We start from the raw sequence: 23,011 nt of genomic DNA on the forward strand, positions 1-23,011 counted from the left end.
GAAGCCACATGAAGGCTTTAACTGAAGGGGTAACATCATTAACTGTGTTGACAAACAGCACCCAGGCCCCACAGTCAGAGTGAATCTGATTAGTGCAAGGTTGTGTACAAGGATAGCAGTGAGAACTGCTGTATTTCAGGTTGAGAAATAATGCACTGGGCTAGGTAGTGAAAGAAAGGAAATGGACAGATCACTGAGATATTTCAAACCCAAACAGCAGCAGTGGATGATGGATTGGGACATAAGGAATACAGACATGCAGGTTAACACCTAGGTTCCCAGCATGTAACTGGATGCAGGCTGTCTGAGGATGACATGCAGAGAGACCCAGATCTGAGGGCACAGAAAGATCGTTACATTCATAAAACACTGTGTTCTCGGGACACCCAAAGAGATGTCAAGTAAGGAATGAAACCTATAGGCAGTTGGACAGGTAACACAGGAAGGTATCTAATCTGCAGTATGGGGAGAATGTCTAAAGAACTGACAGATACTGACCAAGCACACAGCCTGGGAAGCCCCCAGAACCGAAAGCGGCAGAAAACACAATCAGTTTTGCTGAATGCTGCAGATGGCACCTCTCAGACTAGACAGGAAAACTGCTCATCTGATTTAGTGACAAAGTCACCACTGACTTCAGTAGTAGTGTATCAGTGAAGTCACTGGAGTTGGAAGCAAGACCAGGTGAGCTGAAGAGGGAGGAAAGGAGGCAGAAATGGACACTGTGGAGAGTTCTTTTAGGTCTGGGTATACAGAGGAAGGGTGGGGCGGTAACTAGAATTACATATAAAGTTTTTTCTTCCAGAGACCTGAATATGTCTCTACGCAGCTGAGAGGGATCTAGTTGAAAGGAAAACGTTAAATGTGGAGAAGGAATTTAAAAAGCAGAGGTGATGGGATCGTGACCTGGCATGCACTGGAAGGGATGGGCTCACAGCCATATTCATGCTTGAGTCAGGAGAACGCAGGAAGCTCTTCCATGTTTACTGCAGTGTCTGGCACGTACATTCCACACACTGGCCCACTTACTGATCAGAACCACCCTGGGAGGTAGGCATGCTTATTGGCTCTTCACAGAGGAAACTGAGGCACCGTTTAAACGACCTGCCCAAGGAGATTGACAGAGCCAGATACTAAAATCTAAATCACTGTGCTATAGGACTTAGTGGGCTTCAGACCACCCCCTGGAACACCCGCAGTGTCAGCACAGATTCATGGTTTCTTGGGACACTTGAGATCCTAAGTCTGAGACTTCTGGACCTAGAATTATCTTAACCCCACAGTATCAATATCTAGGCAATAAACTGACATCTACGATCACTAGTTCACACCAGTGAGAAAGAACCCAAAAGGTTTGTTTTTTCCTTTAATCTTTCATTGCTTATTTTCCAAGACTTACCACTAGCACTGAAATGGCATTGTAATTTCCCTATCTATGTATGGATTTCCTCACGCACTACATTTAGGCACCTCAAGGCTGCCTGTGGCTTCTTCAAGAAACTATTTGTTCAGTGCCTAGTATGTAAGAGCCACCGTGGCAAGTGCTAAAAGTAAGAAAACAACACAGACAGGAACCCTGGTGTCAGGAAGTCAGGCAATATATGCTATTAAATTGTGACAAACAATAGGACAGAGTCAAAGTTATGTTAAACTGAAGTCAGAGTAGACATAGCATCTAGAAAAGCCATGCCTGAAGAAGAAATATTTGAGTCGAGAGCTAAAGCGGGGGGAAGAGGCACTCCAGTCATCATGAATCCCCAAGGCAGAAGAGTAAAAACTTCAGAGACAAAAATGAGAGGCAAGAGGGTAAAGCTGGAGGAGAGGGTAGGGCCAGATCATTAGGAACTCACAGGTTATAATAAAGAACTTGGAATTTATTATTTGTACCAAAAAAAGCAAATGAGTATTAATTTGTACTTTAAAATTAGAATAAATCACATTCTACCAAGAAAACAGAAGTCAAGACATAAAGCAAGCTCAGAAAGGGCTAACCCAATAGTTCTGGCAAGAGATGACAGTAGCTTGGAGATGGCAAGAAGTGGCTGGGTATGGCAGATTTAGGGTTAAATCTCATATTTGACAACCGAAGACAGGTGATGCAGTGGAGAAAGAAGTCTTTTCAACAAATGGTACTGGAACAACTGGACAGCCAATTAAAAAATCTATCTAAACAATGACCCTATATCTTTTACAAAAATTAACTCAAAAATGGATGAAATACCTAAATTATAACTCAAAAATGCTGAAAAACTTATAGGAGGTAACACTGAAGAAAATCTAGGTGACCTTGGGTTTGGCAATGAGTTTTTAGATAAAATTAAAATCAAGATCCATTAAAGAAAAATACTGAAAAAGTAGACTTCATTAAAATTTAAAATTCTCCTGTGCAAAAGCCATTGTTAAGAGAATGAAAAGACAAGCCACAGGCTGGGAGATAACATCTGTCAAACACAGACTGGTATCCAAAATACACTAAGCACTGACAAAACTCAACAATTAAAAAATTAACTTCATTGTTTAAATGGGCAAAAGATCTTGGCAGACACCTCACCAAATGAATTAATCAAAAAAGTGAGATTGAAAATAAGTAAATGAAAAGATGTTCAACATCGTAAACCATCAGGCAATTACAAGCTAAAATGAGATGCCACCGCACGCCCATTAGCGTGGCTACAATCAAACACTGACAACACCAAATACCGGTGAGAAAATAGAGCGACAGAACTAGCATCCATAGCTGTGGGGCATGCAGTACAATACAGCCTCTTTGGAAGACAGCTGGGCAGTCTCTGCAGCACCAAGCTAGGCACAGGCTTCTGTGATTCAGCAAGCACGCACACAGGCTGAAGCATGAATGCCCACATGAGAACTCACACACAAATGTTGGTAACAGCCTTTATTCACACTGCCAAAAATGAGACGTGATCAAGATGTCCTTCAGTAGGTGATGGATAAACTATGGCAGACATATATAATAATAAAAAGGAATGAACTATCAAGCCAATAAAGACAAGACATGGAAAAACCTAAACTGCAAATTGCTAAGTGAAAAAGCCAGTCTGTAGAGTTGACATACTATATTATTCCAACTCTCTAACATTCTGGGAAATGCAGAACTACACAGACAGCAGAAGCTGGGATGAGGAAGGATCAACATGTAGAGCACAGGGTATTATTAAGGGAATTAAAACTATTCTGGGGCCTGGCACTGTGGTGTAGCGGGTGGAGCTGCCGCTTGCAGTGCCAGCATTCCATATGGATGCCAGTTCAGGTCCCAGCTGCTCCACTTCTGATCTGGCTCTCTGCTATGGCCTGGGAAAGCAGAAAATGGCCCAAGACCAACGGACCAACCGACTGACTGACCAACCATCCTACCTCTCTCTCTCTTTGCCTCTGTAACTCTGCCTTTCAAATAAATTAAAAAAAAAAAAAAACTATTCTGTAAGATAAAATGATGGATATGTGACATTATGGATTTAGCAAAATTCATGGAACTATAGGACAAAGAAAGTATACCTTAATATAAACTATGAACTTTTATGTATCAAAATTAGTTTATCAACAGCAACAAATGTACCACACTAATACAAGCGGAAACTTGAGGGGACGGGTTAATAGTTGTGCTGAAGATTACCAAAAAAAAAAAAAAAAAAAAAAGTCCAAGGTTGGATAAAACACATACACAATAAAAGAAACAGACACACATATATCCTGCTATTAGCAATCAAAAGAATGTAGGAATAGCAGTATTAATTTCAGACAAAGCAAATTGCAAAAAAGGAAAATTATCAGGGATAAAGAGGTGTAATGATAAAAAGATCAATATTCCAAGAAGGCAATATCATCCTTACAGGTGTGCCTAATTATAGAACATCAAAAATATGTGAGGCAAAGCTGATAAAAATGTGAGAATTGGTTAAAAATTTAAATACCCTTTTATCAGTAATTAACAGGTCCAGGAAGCAGAAAATCAGAAAGGATATTAATGGAACTTAATAAGACCATCAACAGGATCAACCTGACATCAACAGAATGCTGCATCCAACATCAGAACTGCTCAAGCTCACATGGGACACTAAGCAAACAGACCACACTTTGGGCAGTGAAACACGTTACCAGATACCCAGCTTTCAGATCACAATGGAAATTGAACTAAAAATCACAGACACAATACCACTGATAGCTGGAAATACTCAGAATATTCGGAAATTCAACACTTCTAAGTATCACAGATATGAAGTTCAAGATAAATTTTAAAAGATTTCAAATAATAAAAATGAAAATGTAATTTCCAAAATTTGGGGGACACAGCCAAGCAGTGTTTAGAGGGAAATTTATAGCACTGAATAACCTAGATTAGCAAAGACCAAAAAATCAATAATCTTAAATTCCACCTTAGGAAAACCAGAGGTAGAAGACTGGAAATGGACTTCCTGGCTCTGGGCTTCAAACTGCCAGCCACTGAAAGCATTTGGGGAGTCAATCCGTGTAAACTAACACTCTCTCCAACTCTATAACTCTCTCTCTCTCTCTCTCTCCCTCCCTCCCTCCCTCCCCCCTCTCGCTCTCCATATACCTGTGTGTATAGATATACACAGATAGATGTTTAACTCTCTGAAATAAACTTTAAAAAAAAAAAAATCACTGTAACTCAAAGTGAAAAGCCAAAACCAAAATCTCATTCTTTGATCAGTAAGTGATAGACATCAGATCATCTTAACCAATAAAAAAAGACACAAAAAAAGCTAGTATCACAAGTAAAATGAATTACTTATACCATTAACATGAAAAGGATAAGAATCATTATGATCAATTCTATGTCAACAAATCTGTTAACTTGGGTGAAAAGAACGAATTGTTTAAATGATACAATTTGCCAAAACTCACTGCAAGAAACAGTTAAGTTGAACAGACCTATATATATTAAAGAAATTGAACAATAATAACCTCTCCAAGCAGAAAGTCCTACATCAGATGATTTCACTTGTGAATTCTACCTGATATTTATGGAAATGACATCAATTTCCTATAATCTCTTCAGAAAGTAGAAATGGAGGGTAAAACTCTTCATTCCATGAGGCCAGCATTACCCTGATACCAAAATCAAAGATAATACAAGAAATAAAAATTACAAATATCTCTCATGATCACTGATGTAAAAAAATCTGACTGCGTATTCACAAATGAAATCCAATGATGATAAAAAGAAACACACACTGTGACCAATAGGATTTACTCTATGAATGCCAGACTGGCTGACATCCAAGTCAACTTATATGATCCTCTATATTAACTTGCTAAAGTAGAAAAATCATTTGACCCCATCAATAAATGAAGAAAAGGCATTTAAAAAAAATCCAACATCCACTTCTGGTTAAACATTGTGAGAAACCAGGAACAGAGAGGAACTTCTCAATATGATGAGGATTATCTAGAAAAGTCCTACAGTTATCATACTTACTCGTGAGAAACTAGATGCCTTCTCCATAGTATTGGCAACAGAACAAGGGAGTCTCCTGCCGCTACTCCTATTCAACAATACATTGGGTAATCCTAACTAGTATAATAAAGGAAATGAAAATGGAGTGAGAATAAAATTTTGTTCAGAGATAAAATTATTCCACATATTCAAAATTCCTATGAATCAAGGAAAAAACTCCTACAATTAATAACTGACTACAGCAAGGTTTCAAGATACAAGGTTAACATGCAAAAGTAGACTCCTTTCCTACATGCCAACAATGAACAACTGGATTTTGAAATTTAAAACCCAATACTATTTACATTAACAAAAAAATATTTAGTTCACACCTAGTAAAATATGATCTAATATTTATATAAGAAATTTAAAAATCTGATGAAAAGTCAGAAATCTAAATAACTAGAGAAATATTCCATGTTCATGGATAAGATGACTCAATATTTCTTAAGATCAATTCTTCCCAACTTTATCTGCAGATGCAATGCAATCCCAATCAAAATCTTAGTATGCTTTTTGTGGACATACTGATTTGAAAGTCTATATGGAAAAGCAAAATATTCAGAATAACTAGCATGATACTGGCAAGAACAAAGTCAAGAGGACAAGAGAAAATGGTATTGGCAAAAGAACAAATCATTGGAAATAGAGACCCCAGAAGCAGAACCACAAGAACACTCAAAAAATCTTTGAGAAAAAGGAACAAAGCCAATTCACTGTAGAAGGAATAGTTTTTCCAATAAATGATGCTGGAACAACTATAGACTACATACTTCGCCTCCAAAAAGTCAACTTAAACAGAAACATTTCACAAAAATTTACTCCAAATAGATCATAGATCTAAATCTAATGCAAAACTTTTAAACTGTAGAAGATAAATAACACTGTAGAAAATCTAGGTGATTGAGTTTGGCAATGAGTTTTTATTTTTTATTTTACAGATAGAGTTAGTGAGAGAGACAGAGAGAAAGGTCTTCCTTCTGTTGGTTCACTCCCCAAATGGCTGCTATGGCCGGCACTGTGCCCATCTGAAGCCAGGAGCCTCCTCCCGGTCTCCCATGCAGGTACAGGGGCCCAAGCACCTGGGCCATCCTCCACTGCCCTTCCAGCCACAGCAGAGAGCTGGACCGAAAGAGGAGCAACCGGGACTAGAACCCGGCGCCCACATGGGATGCTGGCGCCGTAGGCGGATTAACCAAGTGAGCCAACGGCACTGGCCCCAGCAATGAGTTTTTTAGATACAACACCCAAACCATGATCCATGAAAGAAAAAAACTGAGAAGGCAGACTTCAGTAAAATTTAAAATTCTGTTCAAAAGACAGGTAAGAGAATAAAAAGGTAAGCCAGTCTGGGTGACATGTCAAATACCTATCTGATAAAAGACTGGTATCCTAAATACAATTAAGAACTTACAAATCTATCTGAGCAGACATCTCACTGAAGAAAGTAACAGAGATTGTAAATAAGCATATGAAAAGATGCTCAAACACCCATCATTGGGCAATTACAAACAAACAAAATGATACCACAAGATAGCTATTACAGAGTGGCTATACTCACTGACACCACCAAAGGCTGGTGAGAATGTGGGGCAAAAGAACTAGCATTCACTCCTGGAGGGAATGCAAAATGGCACAACCACTGGGGAAGATGGCAGGGCAGCCTGCAACACCACGCTTAGCACAGGCTCACCAAGTCAGCCAGCAATCACACCAGCAGGGAACACAAGGCATTCCTAGGGCAGATAAACCATTCTATGTATTACTGTAATGGTAAACACACGACATGTGTTTGGCAAAACTGATAGTGAATCCTAATGTAAACTGGGGACTACAGTTAATAATATACCAATATTGGCTCATGAATTAAAAACATTTACCACATCAATCCGAGATGGTATCAGGGAAAACTATGAGAGGTAGAAGGAGGCACAGGGGAACTCCATTCTCATTCAGTTTCCTATAAACCTTAAAATTGCTCTTTTAAAGAAAATCTATAAAAGTGCATACTAAGCAAGTAATTATCTTTTCCACATTAGATTTTGAGATTCTATATGTAACTTTCCTGAGACTATGCAGCCTTTTGTTAAAGACAATTGGCAATCAATGGTGTAACAGAATTCTTCAGAACCTGCTTGTTCATTACAGGCCCTTGGGCAGTCTTTGTTGACTTCTGAGCCTCAGTACCTTTATGTGTAAAGTGGAAAGCTTATCACTTTTCTTACAAGGTAGCTGAATTGTATAAATGTCTGTGAAGCACCTAGTGAAGTCGCACAGGAAGGCATGTAAAGGTTTGCTTGTTCTTCCTTGGTTTGCTCCAAATTCTAACTCAGGAAAGATTAAACACAGCCAGCTCTCTGCATCCATAGTTCCAAAACACTGAGGACTGAAAATACAAGAGGAATAAATGGTGCCTGTACTGAATACGTACAGATCTTTCTTTTCCCATTATTTCAACAATTCAGGATAACAACCATTCACATGGCATTTCCAAAGTAGTAAGTATTTCAAAATAATTGGAAAGTATATGGAAACATGTACAGCTATAAGCCAATACTGCACCCTTTTATATAAAGGACTGGAGCATCTGCAGATTTTTATATCCTGGGGGATCTTGGAAGATCCTGGAACCAATTCCCCGCAGATACTGTGGGCTACCTGAATACCAAATTTCTAACAATGCTTCTTAAATAGATGTGTGTGCAACTATTAAATAAATATCCCGTGTCTTTCTGGAGCTCATTTTATGATTTGGAGGGAGAAAGCTAAATATTTTAACTGGGAATTTTAAAAATATTGCTAAACATAAAAAACAAGCTGCTATAACAGCAAACACTACACTTTGAGGTACAAGACTATCCTTAAGAATTTAGGCTACATCCTCAGAATTCCAGAGCTACTTCTTCGTCTTCTGCTGTTTCGTGTATATTTCCCAAACTTTTCCACTAAAGTACTGCCTTTTATTAATTTTAATCATGTTATGAAACAAAGTTCATTTTCTTCTCAACACCAGTCATGTGCTGCATTTGGTTCCAATAGGCCTGGTTACCCTTACATTAGCAAGGACAACCTGAAAAAATAACATCTCATATTACACAAGTCATCTAATAAAGTTTGTAGTTGTTGATGCCAGAATTAAGAAAACCAAAAATAAATGGGAGATTGTACTTGTGTAACAAAGATTTCCAAAGTCTTCACTATCACCTTGATTTTTTTTCTTTTACTAAACTATGTATTTCAGTCTTTGGATAAACACAGTATTGATCTCATTTTTACAAGCAAAATATTTTGCATCTCACTAATGTCTTTGCCTAAGAGAATCTCAACATGCATAAAACTAAGCACCTTACTGGATCAACAAAGGGTAACGTCGAATGGGTATCCTGGTCAAACAGAACATAAGGTCATGTGTTCTAACAGCCCAGGTAAAGCACACTTGTATAATGCTGGCTTAGTGCCAAACACTAAGATAAACAATGAAAACTAATATTCAAAGAAGATCCGAAAACCTTTCACGACTAACAGGTAAGAACCTGGAGATACTTAACCTGACAATTTGCTCTTGTCCAGAACTGGGATCAACTAGAGGAGGTAGCAAAGTGGTACAGATCTCTGAGCCGTTGGTCTTGAGACTTGAATCTTAAAATGTATTATCAATGGTGTGACATTAGAAATGTGATATTTTGGGGTTATCAGTCATCTAGTAATATACAATTATGGTAGAAGTCTAGATAACTTCTAAAGTATCTTTCAAATAAAAAATGGCACAGGAGCAAATTCTGGATCAATTTCTTATCAGCAGACATTCTAAACAATAAAACGCTAGCTCCTGAAATGCTGAGCTCTACCACTAGTTTATAAGAGTATTAATATTTTGTTCTACATGAAGGGAAAAGTGGAGTAAGTAGCAAATTATTTTAAATAAAAGCCAAATGCCCATGAGCTGCAGTTCTTATAAAAAGAATTCAAACATATGATAGAGGATTACTGTGTTTTCTAATGTTACCATAAACTTAGTTATACTAATAATTTAATGCTAGGGAAAAAATCCTAATCAATTTTCTTATCTCATCAACATTCAGTACAACATTTTTCTTCATTTTTAGATATAAGAATTATACTAACAATCAACTCTTAGAGCCTACTTAAAATTCCTTAGAGGGCCTGGCGCTGTGGCTTAGTGGGTGAAAGCCTCTGCCTCTGGCACCAGCATCCCATATGGGCACCAGTTTGAGTCCCGGCTGTTCCTCCTCCAGTCCAGTTCTCTCCTACGGCTGGGAAAGCACTAGAAGATGACCTAAGTGCTTTGGCCACAACACCCACATGGGAAACTCAAAAGAAACCCCTGCTCCTGGCTTTGGATGGGCCCAGCTCCGGCTGCTGCAGCCATTTGAGGAGTGAACCAGCAGATGGAAGACCTCTCTTTCTCTCTCTGTAACACTGCCTCTAAAAAAAAAAAAATTCCTTAGAGAGTGTAACTTTTTCCTCTCAATGATTTTATATACTAGGCAACAATATTATTTCTTAATCTATAATAAATTATTTCCCTTAGTATTTATGAAAGTTCATAAAAGTACTCGAATTTCTCAAATAAAAATAAAAAGTTCTTTCTTGAACAACTGTTTTCTAAGTTCCTGGTATCATTGAATAAAAATACACACCCAAAATGAAGCCAGGCAATAATCTCATGGAATGTGTACTCAAGTTTTCAAGGAAAACCCACTTTTAAAGTGCTCAGGGTTTAAGAAATACTAAATTAGAGTGATAAACACTGAGCAAAGAAAGGAGATGCCTTGGAATATCAGAGACCACATACACAAGAGTACCACGTCTGCATATATTTCTAAATCTACTTCAAGCTCATACAAAAACAAATTTATAGTTTACCCATTTCCCATCTCTGGAAGAGAATATTAGCAAGAATTCTTTTCCTAATTCTAAATCTGTCTGAGAAACCTAAGGCTATCTGTTGTGGTTTACTTTATCATCAGACATTGAACGTATTTCTCTCTAGGCCATACCTTACCTCTTGAGCAGAGATCCCTTTGATCACAATTTTTGAACACTCCCGAAGCACACTTCAAAGTTCCCTAACGTTTTCAATGCAGTAATCTAATTACCTGATAGATGTACAAGTGAGAAAACTCCAGGGCACCTATGTGTTCATTTTTAAAACATCAATCTTTCCCATTTTAAGACTGAATTAGTATGAAATCCTTTTAACAAAGGAAAAGAAAAATAACTGAGTAAAATTAGGTTGGAATTGTCCAACACTTAGGACATCTAAGCACTGACATTTTGTGCAATTGTTTCAATATAGTAAAAGAAAGTAAGATCTGTATACATGCTTACAATAAGCTGAACAGTGTGATATTTACTTTTTTTAAAAAAAATAAGCTACTCAAAAAGGAAAAAAAAATCCTTTGTTTTTTCACTAAGGAACCAAAACAGACTTTTAAATACTAATTCAATCAATGATCAGTTATGGTGAGGCCGTAAGCCTATGATCATGTATCTCGAAGATATAATTACTAAACCAACTTTAACATTCTGTAATACTTTTGTTTTGAAGGCTACTGAGAGTGTAGGCAACAGTCCTTACAAACCCATCACCTCTGATATTTTTGAAGTTTCTGCTGCAGGATGTTTTATCCTCCATCCTACCCCTCCCTTTTATACAGGTACAGGAAAGGCTTACAAATTTTTTGTTTGTCTTCCCCCACATAAAATATAGCCTCCCATTGAAATATATTTTGTTTGTAAACCTTTCGGTAGGGTATATTCTAAAAACAAAACAAAACAAAACCACCTTTAACCACAAAATCTTTAACTCATCTTTTCCAAACTTACCAGATTAATAAAGCCAAGAATTTTAGCTTCCTTACCCTTCCCTTAATAGAGCTGGCTCATCCTTTTGTAATACTCATTTTCTCAGAATTTCTTTGGGGAACCACTTTATTTCATTTTAATCCACATGTTGTCATTAGTTCAATTTTTATTTCCTTGCCTAGGACCCCATCTTAGTGTTTACTTTTAATTTTTGGAGTCCACATTTTGTGTAACTTCTCCCAAATTCAAAAAGAAATCCCTTGCTCCTAGAAGACCCTGCATAGAAAAGTGGACTATTGCATCAGCTTCAATTAACCCATTAAATCCCAAGTTTTCAATTCTGTAGATATTTCCATGACATATTTATATCACAGTTACCATAAGTGGTATATTTAGTGCTCAATCAAGTTTTTATACATGTCCTAAATATAGGACAATGAAACATAATGGGTTAAGCTTATGCAGGCATAGACAAGAATCATTAAAACCCAAAATTTACCCTTTTCCATGCTGTCTTGATAATATTAAAAGATTCTGGAGCCACCATTTCTCATTTTATAGTTTTTGCTAGCAGAACATTCAAACACAAAACATTTAATTCATTTGTAACAGTCATTACTAGTTGGGTGGTTCAACAATCAGCCATCAATTTCAAATGTTCATTTTCTGGGTAAAGGAATTGTTTTTGTATGCTATTTTGTAAGGGGATAGATTTTGATCAATCTAGTTTTAAAAGATTTGACCAAATTATTCCCAATGTTTACATTATTAACTCAAAGAGTTTAAATAGTTTACAAAATCAACATACAAAAATGGCATCTAAAAAATCCAATTCTGGAAACAAAGCTAAGATGTTGTAATTAGGAAAATGCAAAAACAGATTAAACAGATCACCTATGTCATACATTCACATGGTGACCCCATCATTTTAAGTTTCAAAAATCATTTTTCTCAAAAAAATTGTTATATACAAAGGGATAAAATATATATTCAGAAATGCTTAGAAGACACATAAAATTAGAATACACTTTAAAATGCTGTTTCAATTTTCACTTTCTACTCCTGAAACAGAAATAAGCCATTTATCAGTAAGTGCATTTTTTTCATGGACAAAATATTTATTAGTTTTCAAATGATCACAAATACAAATATTACACAATTAGTCATTCTAGAAAAAAATTAGCTTACGTTAATATTCAGAAAACATTGAAAAATATAGAACTGCATATTGTGACACGAAATATAAAAAACTGAAAGAAAAACGCATCAAAATAAAAGTTTAAATAAACAAATCAGTTCACAATAATATACAAAAAGTTTCACTTTTAAATAGCTTTTAGTGGCATGAGGTAAATAGAAATGCACTTACATTTCTTTTGCACACTTTAAAGGAACAAAGCTAAAATTTAATCAAAGCATGAGATTAAAAGATTAAATCACTTTTCATCTTCAAAGCTAAAACAAAAAGCTAATAATCTCATAGGCCATATAAAATGGTTTGTACTGCGGTTCAAAGAACTCAACCCATTAAATTTCCAAGCAAATTTCACTTTCAGTTCTGTAAGTTCTTTCTAAAATGTTGGGTAGCTGTTTTTTTAATTTATATGCTTGTAAATCAACTGACATATTAACATGTAACAAAAGTCAGGAATAAAAACCTGTAACCATTTATGGGAATTCAGAGCTCTCCAGGGAAATTTTAGATCAAATAGATCTTTTAAACTTACTTTTAAGTACTATTCTTACAAAATCTTATTTATAATTAATGAGGAAAAAAATACGTCTCATAGATAGCCAAGAAAGATTAAAGATCAGGTGAAATTTTAGCAAATGTGGCTTTTAAAAATCTGTGAGATTTCTAAAACATCTTACTTGCTTCCATATTAATAACTATGACTTCAATTCTTAAAATTTATATCAAAATAAAAGAAACTGGCAGCATCAGAATACTTTGAAAAGTTTCATTAATAGCTTTTGACTGACCAGTTAATAGATACCAGAGAAATAAAACATTTTGTTAACTGCTTTTATCAATCAATGGACAGTTTAGATAACTATTTTGTAACACTTATTCACACTTATAGGCTTATTCTAATGCTAACTGCCTTTGCTCTATTAACTGCTGCTTTGTGACAGCATCATTCAGACTTAGTATGCCTTCAGTGCAGAACAATACTTCAAGTTTAACAGGTATTTAGGACTTCAGAAGACAGACCACGCTACTCTGACTCTGATGTCTCTTTTATTTCTATATTACATTCTGTTGACTTGAGAAATACAGTAAGAATAAGGCTCAAGAACAGCAAAAGATGAGCTTGAAGAGTATATCCTAATATTAAAAGTAATTCTGGAATAATTAAGAAGTTCACCCTTGATTTATTAATTTCTTTCAGTGTAATAAAACAATTCATTATGTTCTCTGGATTTCCTATAGTGCTTTAAAAAAGTCTGCCTACTTCACTAAGGTGATTTTAAATCCTGGAAGTCCTTTAAATGGAACAGATACAGAGAGCTGCTTTAAAGAAAGGAGTCTCTCAAGCTGCCTCTATTTCAGTCTTCTAAATAGAAAGACATATTTTCATGACCATGTAAAATTCCAATATGAAAAGATTATTTGAGCCTTTCCATGTTCAGACCAAGAGTAAATAAACCAGAGTAGATCTTAAAGTTTATAAATGACAAGATCAGGTGGCTCGCTCATTCTTGTGTCTTCTAGACATAGTGCATGGGTCCATTCACCACTGCCTTCCAAACTGCAGATGCTGGCATGTCTGACAGATATCATCCATGAAGGCTCTGCTAGAAGAATTCCTTTTGCTGAAGTATGATGTTTTACCAGTTGAAAGAAATCTGGGCAATTAGAGAACAAATAAACCAGTCTCCCATTATCAAGATACCTGGAGTCACAGAAGGAATCCACCAAGGAAAAATGAAAACTTGCCAAAAGCACCAAGTTCACAGTCTACCCACTGTAGATAAGAACTTCCTGGAATCAAATCCTACCCTCGGCATCAGAGAAACTAAGAGAAAATCATCTTAATGCCATGGGGAAAATCTAGGGAAAGGGCTCTTTTGCCACAAATATTATTCCTAGGGACAAGAAAAACGGCTTTTGAGTATATTAAACATAGCTTTCAGGGTTATTATATCCTGAAACTTATAATCATTCATATTTACTCTATTAAAGAATGAAGCCTAGATTTGACAGTAAAACCATAATGGTACTATCATTGCATCTTTTAAAATATCAAATATTAAGTCCTAATGTTTGGGGTAGGAAAATACCAAAAAGTTCTAACAGTGCAGGATAACACCTGGACATCTGACTATATAAATTAAAAGACCAGATGTCTTGTTTGCCCAAAAATGAAAAACAGAAAGTTTTCAATTACTAAAATGTAAAAGAGTAGTTTAAAGTCCACTCATACCATAAAGGCCAAATAGGTGAATATCCCCTTTTCAAAATTCCTGTGGACTACATAGGCATTCACCGAATCATGTGCCCAAATCATCCATTGCTTTGGCTGTCTGGAGAGAAAATTAAATAAATGTCAGGTTTCTTTTTTAAATGGGCACTAGTTAGCACTCTCAGAAAAACAGACAGATTGCATCCCCACCTGGTTCTTATGTGAACCCAAGGAGTTTACCAATAGAATTAAATGGGCAATGGAAGAACACTCCAATAGATAAATAAACCCAAGTAAATAATGGAAAGCACCCACTTGTTTATTATCCTTTCCCACTCTCTCCAGAAGCTGGATATTCTGTCTCCAAGGGTTCAGTGGAGAAAGTGGACCCCTGACGTCAAAAGCTCTCCGTGGTCTTGGCTGTATCTGTGGTTCTAGGATCATTCCTTGCACCTCTGGTAGGAGAGAAGCACTGAAATAGAGAGCTGAATATAGATTTAAGAAAAAATTCTTATTAAGAAATTACATTCTGTGGTCATTCGAGTTTGTAATGGCTTATCCTCAGGATAAAAAGGAGCTACCTTTGGGTATGCTTTCCTTAATGCCTTCTTAATTTGAATTTTAGAAATGTTTACATTCTTCAGAACAATTAAGAAGGGACCTGTATTGGTTTAAGCCATAACACACTCTGTGACAAACCACTCAACCTTGAGTAGAAGACCGAACCAAAAAATGATAAATTATGACTGGAAACAAGATCACAGTTGTCTTAAGGGGACAGGGAAAAGGCACTCAACCTCAGAGATACCATAGGAGGAGTCCCAGTTAATTCTTCTGTCAAAGAGAAGATGATGGAATGAAAAGCAGAAACAGGATAATGAAGCATATTAACAGGAATACAACTAGACTTTGGAAATATTAAGAAGCTGGATTTGTTCTCGGTTTTCAAGTCTGAGGTAATTTAAAGAATTCATCACACTATAGGCCCATATTATAGTGACACAAAGCTAAACTACATATTATCAAAGCTATGACTACTGTCATGGAGAAAGCTATTCTTCAATCACTCATCTTTATAACTTGGGAGGGCAGAATAGCAGACATAGATAACGCAGATTCCAAAATCTTTTTAAAATGCATGATCATTTTTGCTTTGGGTCAAGAAGGACCAGGAATGATCATTAATGGCTACCATGTAGAAATCCAAGCAGTAAGATATACCCAAATAACAGATGATGGTAGAGATACTGGAAAACAGTTAGCTTTATTATAAGGTAAATGGAGAGGAAAAGGAAGTTCAAAAGCATATAGCATCTGACCAAGGAAAAGCTGAAAGGAGAAACAAGAAAGCTAGATACATATTTAAAGTTACAGGGTCTGTGGGACAAATCGTAACAGTGCTGCCTTTGGAAAACAGACCAATTGTACTTTGTGATACAGAATGATACATCCCTATTAAATTTCACATTCTGTTCTAAATATAAAGGTGCCGCATATCCTTGCACTATGGAATACAGTGTTCTATTTGTTGGACATCTCTTATTTGGGGATAAATTAAGGAAACAAGGCTATCACATAATCTCCCTCTCACAGCAACTGTTTATCACAAGGGATCCTTACCTGTTAGTGGAACGAGGATTGTGCTCTCTTGTGCTCTATCAATCAACCAACAAAGGTTTTATCTCAGCACTAAGAAGGTAGCAACCAACCAAAGTTAGTGTTTTAATGCCTTCACTTCATCCTGGCTCTGGTAGCCAGTTTGGAATATACCAAGAGCTGCAAAGGAATGGTTATTCCATTACCTAACAACATTTAGACTAAAATTTTTAAAAGCCTAAAAGATGAAAAGAACAAGCCAACCCTCCTGGTTAGGAAAATATCCAATTCTGTACACATAAGAAATGAAAACAGTGTGGCTTAAAAAATGAAAAATCTGTGAATTTAACCATCGAGTCTGTGATTTCCAAAAGTCAAAAGAAACAAAAAAAAAGAAACCTGAAAGAAGCCAAAACTGCCGTTTAGTAAGAGATATAAAACAAGTAACTACGGAGGTCCTTTATGTGAGGTGATGGCTATTTTTTTTTTCAGTTTTAGTATTCCAATAGATTTTAAGCCCTAAAGTTTTCCAGTTTTGAGGAAACTATTTTTAGATCAGGTTTTTAAAAAGCATTTTACAGGATTATCACACCAAGGAGGTATCTGAGGGATGATGAGAGTGAAGATGCACTAAATCGAAAAAAAAAATCCAAATGTACTTTAGGTCTTTTCAAGAGTCAAAAAACCAAAATAGATAGGTCAACAAAGAACCATACTGGAGTTCTTAAGGGGCAGCTTTTTTGTAATGATGAGACAGATGAGACAGATTTAAAAATCACTACAGAGCTATCTTACATATGTTTTCATTGTATTCATATAGTGCAAATAGGTGCCCCAAAAGTGCTTTAAAAATTAGCAAACAATCCTACTACAGTTTTTTCTAATCAATTTTTTGACAAATCATTTTTTCATGTATAATGAATACAAACTGCAAGAGTTATCAGAGATTTCCAAATTAATGAAATCTCAGTAAAAACTACGTATTAGTTACAAATCTGTTAGAAACTATAAAAATATCATTTTCCAAACCTCACAGTTTTTCTTCACCTCTCAAACACTACTGAATGCAAACACTGCCAGAAGGGAAAGGTACATTTTGAAATAAGAAACATGCCCAGCAAAATGCTGTTAAATTTACAGGCCAACTTTACAAATGAAAAGCAATTCCCTAGAAATCCTACCTTGTACAGAGCAATATGGGCTAGGTTTACAGTTTATCCTCTGAGAGGACTTCTAAGTTAAATACCTCCAACCCTCTTATTTACCACATTGCATAGAATGTATGTTAAAAACACAACCTGACCCAAAACGTCTTTAGGTTGGGTTACAGAGCAAATTAAACATCAGCTGGCTGAATCAAAATGGAACCATTTATAAACTTCTCCCAAATGAGCTCACTTTCAGAATATAACTTCTTTATTTGCCTAAATTGCCAAACTTCCAGATTCAACATACATACACTCTGAAATAAAGATTTCTCTAAATAAAAATTTTAAGGACAGCTAACAACTTCCTTGCTTAAAGAATAAAAGACTCAGGATATAATAATGTATCATTATACAGAAAAACGAACCAGTACTCTCCAAATAAGATCAACATTCAAACAAGAAAAATGTGAGATTATTGATGAAGAGTCGTAAGAGTGATACAGTAAGACCTTCCTTAATTCTATTTTAATTACCTGAATTCTCCCATGTGCTTTTTGAAATTGACATGATCTATATTTTATGTTTTATTGGGGAGGAGGGGAATAGAGGAAAGGGGGAGTTAAGGGGGGGAGAGAGGGAGATAAAGACAAAATTCTCATCCATGATTTACACCCCAAATGGCCAGGAGGTGAGAACTCAGTCTAGGTTCCCCACCATGGGTCACAGGGACCCAGTGACCGGGCATCACCTGCTGCCTCCCAGAGTGTACCAGCAGAATGCTGGAATCCAGAGCAGAGCTAGGACTTGAACATAAACACTGTGATCTGGGATGCAGGCATCCCAAGCAGTGTCACAATGGGCTAGGCCAAATGCCACCCCTAAGTGACATTTTGAGGAAAAACTGTTACGTATTCCACTGTAGGACTTATATATTTCAACAACTAGAGTGTAAGTTTCAAATTAAAGCTAACAAAATCAGCGATGACAGGCTACCTCAAATGAGTGTTTTAGGTCTGTTAATCTGTCAGTATATCAATAAAATCATTTGAGCATTTTCTATAAATACTTAAACTTCTAAAGATTCTTACTGAAAATCCAGTTATATTCAAATCAGAATAAATCTTAAGTATTTTATATATAAACACCACAAAAATTCTTCTGAGATATATACGAAATTAGACTATTTGCAATATTTGAGCTTAAATGGCTTATTAGTTTTAAGCAGTTCTAATATTTAAAAAAAAAGGGAGGGCTACATCTAATTATTTTAAGCAACAAAACAGGATAGCTTGTTTCTAAAGACTATGATTTCTATTCACTTCTGATATAACTCACTGATCTAAAGTTGAACGTACCAGTTTATAAATTTACAGATTAGTCATAAAGTAAGCCATTCTACATGAGCTGGAAGCATGATGTAACATTTGTTTCCTACTTACCTGATAACTGCTCATTCTGACTGATTCTAAACACTTCTACAAAGAAAGGAAATTTCTCACAAACTCCTCTAGTAGTCAAAACAGTTCCAGGTGGCAGTAAGAAGGAACATCTTAACTGAAGCAGTCTCTGTATCTCCAGCCCCCAGAAAAGTGCTTGGCACACTCAGTAGGTAATTCAGTACATGTTTTATAAATGAATGAAGTCTACCAATTAAGAAACAAGAAAAAAAGGAGAATTTTCAAGAGATATCTAAAGTAGATATAAAAGCCTGAATTTCTAAGCCAAAAGAAAACAAAAACTCCTAAGTATTACTTTCATGGATCTCTCTTTATCTTGGGGGTCACCAGCTTCTAGGGTTAATGCTTACATAATATAGTCAGCAGAAACTCTAAAGATATTATAATCCTGAGATGACACAAATTTTAGGGAAATCATAACACCTATTATAGATTTCTTTTCCAGAGACTTATAAGCAGTAAGAAAATAAACCAGATTGTTGACAAAGCACTGAATTTCACATTTTTAATTTCAGAAAAGTGAGACATCTTGCCCCAAATCAAAACAACTCATGTTTTTCAGAATTAGTTACCCAAGATATTATATAGACTATATTATATAGATTATTTTAAAATGACAAATCTTGGGTTTATTATCAAATGGGGTAAACATTTTAAAAAAAAAAAAAAAAGCAAGCCTGGATCCTAAAGGGATTCCATAGCCTGATGAAGATACAAACTGAATCATGGAAAACAATTCCTCAAAAAACAACGAAGTTGTAAGGAAACAAAAACCCAGCTATTGTAAGGTTTTAAGAGCAACATCTAATCAAATTTCATTATCAATATATTTTCTCCTCATTCTTTTGATCAAGATACCATCCAAAAACATTATTTGCATTTAAGTTTTACTCCACTATATTTAAATGTCTGGTATTTGTTAGAAGCAATAGATGGCTAACCTGATTGTGTCTTCATGCCCCATGATCTTGTAAGATAAAGAAGGAAAAGAGGAAAAAGAATCCCCAATAAAATATATCTTTAGAGCAATTAGTTGACTATGAAATAAATGATAAAATCATAAATTTATCTGCCTAAATGATACTGACATTAAGAAGGAAAAAACACACTGGGGTCAAGAAGGCAATACAATAGTGCTGACACTTACCACTTAGCCCTTTGAATAAAAAAGATTTGCAGCCAATAAGCCTTTGAATGCAATGTAAATTAAAAACATGTTATCTCAAAAAATAAAACATTAAGCTAAAAGAAGGCTTGGATATTGGACAAAAATGATAATTAGTCAAAGTAACATTAAGAAAATCTCTAAATTACTCAAACACTGTTCATAAGTAACCTATTCATTACTTTTATTTCTCTAGCATCTTTTTTGCCTTTTCTTAAGATTTATTTATATGAAAGGCAGAGTTAGAGAGAGAGAGTGAGAGAGAGAGTGAGAGAGAGAGTGAGAGAGAGAGAAGATCTTCCATCCACTGGTTCACTGGTTCACCAAATGGCCACAATGGCCCAGGTTAGGCCAAACTTGTTAGGACACAGGAACTCCATCTGAGTCTCCCACAAGGGTGGAAACACAGTATTCGTTCAGGTCATCTTCCACTGCTTTCCCAGAAGGAGCTTTATAGCAGGGAGCTGAATTGAAGTGAAGCAGCCAGGACTCAAATGTGTGCTCACAGGGAATGCCAGCTTTGTAGGCAGCAGCTTAACCTGCTGTGTCAGAATGTCAGCCTCAGTCACATGAAACAGTAGGTTTTGTTCTTTAATGATCAGCATATTTTGAAGTACACATAAGGTATTTTCAAAAGAGTCCTCTTTCTACTATATTTTTACTTGAGGATCTTGGGTTGTGCTACAATCACAGTAGGTACATTCAGAAAAAGAGAAACTATAGCAAGAAATGCACTTAATATTTTATGAATTGAACTGCCTTTACCTTAATTTCTCTAGGGTCTTTATCCAATGTTGACCAGAAAAAGGATGTATCCAACAACAAAACAAAACAAAAGGTTATAGAATTCAAGTTAATCCAAACCAGCTCTCTGCTATGGCCTGGGAAAGCAGTGAAGATGGCCCAAGTCCTTGGGCCCCTGCACCCATGTGGGAGACCTGGAAGAAGCTCCTGGCTCCTGATTGGCACAGCTCCAGCAGTTGCAGCCAACTGGGGAGTGAACCATTGAATAGAAGACCTTTCTGACTCTCCTCTCTCTGTGTAACTCTGACTTTCAAATAAACAAATAAATCTTTAAAAAAAAAAAATTCAAGTTAAAAGGATCCAATCAAGCAAGAACCATCCATGGTTGGCAAAATTAATGGGTGAAAGTATGGTAAGAGGCAGAATGTTTAAACTGTCTCAAAATATTTCCTGTAAGACATGTGTTAATTACAAAGGGGAAAAACTAGTAACTTGACAGTTTAGAAACCTGGCCAAATGATCAGGATGACACCATCAGTAATACGGCAAATTGGTACCATGTACCTTCCTAATACACTGCACTGATAGACACACATCACATCTGAGGTAGCCTTGCCAAAAATGTATAATAGCGATTTATTCATGAGAAAATATCAGATAAGTACAAGCTGAGGGCCACTCTAACAGCTATTACTCTACCAAAGCGTTAAGATCTCAAAAGGCAAAGGAAGAAAAGGCCTAGACTGAAGGAGGCAGAACAACTAAGTACAATATGGGATCCATTTAATAGAGAGCATCAAAATTCAAAAAACATTTATAGGTTAGTTAGTACTGACTCCTACATTTGAACTATAGTTACACGAGTACAAGGTACAAACAATAGGGAAATTTGGGTAATGTGTATATGGAAACACCCTGTACTATATTTTATGCAACTTTCTGATAAGACTAAAATTATTTCAAAATAAAAAGTTAAAAATAAAAAATGAACAAAGGTCCTGGAAAACTTTCCATACTTGACACACCTATAGAATAATCTATGAGAAGAAATATAAAATCATTCAGATGAAAAGTTTAGCCTTTAAAAATTAATCCTAATGGAGATGACAGCACAGTGACAAGTCCTGCACTAATTTCAAAATAGTAATTAGTTGGTAATAGACTTATTTTTTGTTTGTTTTCTTTAGTAAATAGTTCTCTATACAGAGAATTTTAATTCAGAAATTATCTGAGATCAAGGGCCAGTGCTGTGGCATAGCAGGTAAAGCCACCGCCTACAGTGCTGGCATTGCATATGGGCGCCATATGGACACAGGTGCGCGTCCCTGCTGCTCCACTTCCAATCCAGATCTCTGCTGTGGCCTGGGAAAGCAGTGGAAGATGGCCCAAGTGCTTGGGTTCCTGCACCTGTGTGAGAGACATGGAAGAAGCTTCTGGCTCCTGGCTTCGGATCCGCACAGCTCTGGCTGTTGCGGCCAATTGGGGAGTGAACCAGAGGATGTAAGATCTCTCTCTCTCTCTCTCTCTCTCTCTCTGCCTCTCCTCTCTCTGTGCAACTCTGACTATAAAATAAATCTTTAAAAAAATTATCTGAGATCAAAAGAAAAAACTTTCTCCTACCAACAGAAAAAACTATACTATGTTCTTAATAAATAAGAAGTATGAAAATTAACTCGACTACAGTAAGCATATGAGATGGGTAAAAAAGCAACGCTTCTTTCCAATTTACATGCTCATTCATGAATTTTTATTTCTGCATTATTAAAAATGGAGGACATTCTAATTCTCTTTAAAATTTCCGTAAGAAACAGTTTAAAGCCATAAGCATTCCTCCCACACATTTTTACTAAAGTTCAAGAGATAAAACTCCCATGTAATTTACTTTCACTTATAAAGCTGGTTGTAAGCAATTATTCAACTTTTTGCTTTAATATTAAGAACTTAGTACACGTAAAGTGATACATTATGCACTTGATATATACTGCCTCACTAAATCCTCACAATAACTCTATTGTATCTGTAAAATCAGTGATATTTACACAACTTCACCCAAAAAGAAACTGATGCACAAAGGAGTTAAGGGATTCACCTACGATTACACACCTGCTAAGCTAAAGAGCAGGAAATTCAATGAGTTTTGACTCTAGGATTCTGATTGTAACTTATTCGTGCTTTTACAAATCATA

At 36.0% G+C, this 23,011-nt stretch overlaps 1 protein-coding gene across 11 annotated transcripts in view; it reads right to left on the minus strand.

Moving 5' to 3' along the window:
- Window positions 1–23,011, minus strand: part of TSC22D1 (TSC22 domain family member 1) — a 121,163-nt gene that overhangs the window by 75,444 nt on the left and 22,708 nt on the right. Inside the window, exons 2-5 of one of the 11 annotated variants that reach the window (XR_016212908.1) lie at window positions 16,336–16,491; window positions 15,031–15,187; window positions 14,737–14,836; window positions 12,406–14,158 (exon numbers count right to left, since the gene is read on the minus strand). The exons of 3 other annotated variants lie outside the window; for them this stretch is intronic. Coding sequence is in view for 2 of the 8 variants with exons in the window: in XM_070048771.2 (XP_069904872.2) it covers window positions 14,884–15,187 (304 nt within the window). In the remaining 6 variants the exon portion in view is untranslated. Of the gene's footprint in view, window positions 1–12,405; window positions 14,159–14,736; window positions 15,201–16,335; window positions 16,492–23,011 lie in introns of those variants that run through there. 7 more of the 11 variants (XR_016212907.1, XR_016212904.1, XR_016212905.1 and 4 more) reach the window with 7 other exon arrangements.

The sequence above is a fragment of the Oryctolagus cuniculus genome, chromosome 9, assembly GCF_051225735.1.
Source record: "Oryctolagus cuniculus isolate XC-2025 breed Fujian yellow rabbit chromosome 9, ASM5122573v1, whole genome shotgun sequence".
Classification (NCBI taxonomy): domain Eukaryota; kingdom Metazoa; phylum Chordata; class Mammalia; order Lagomorpha; family Leporidae; genus Oryctolagus; species Oryctolagus cuniculus.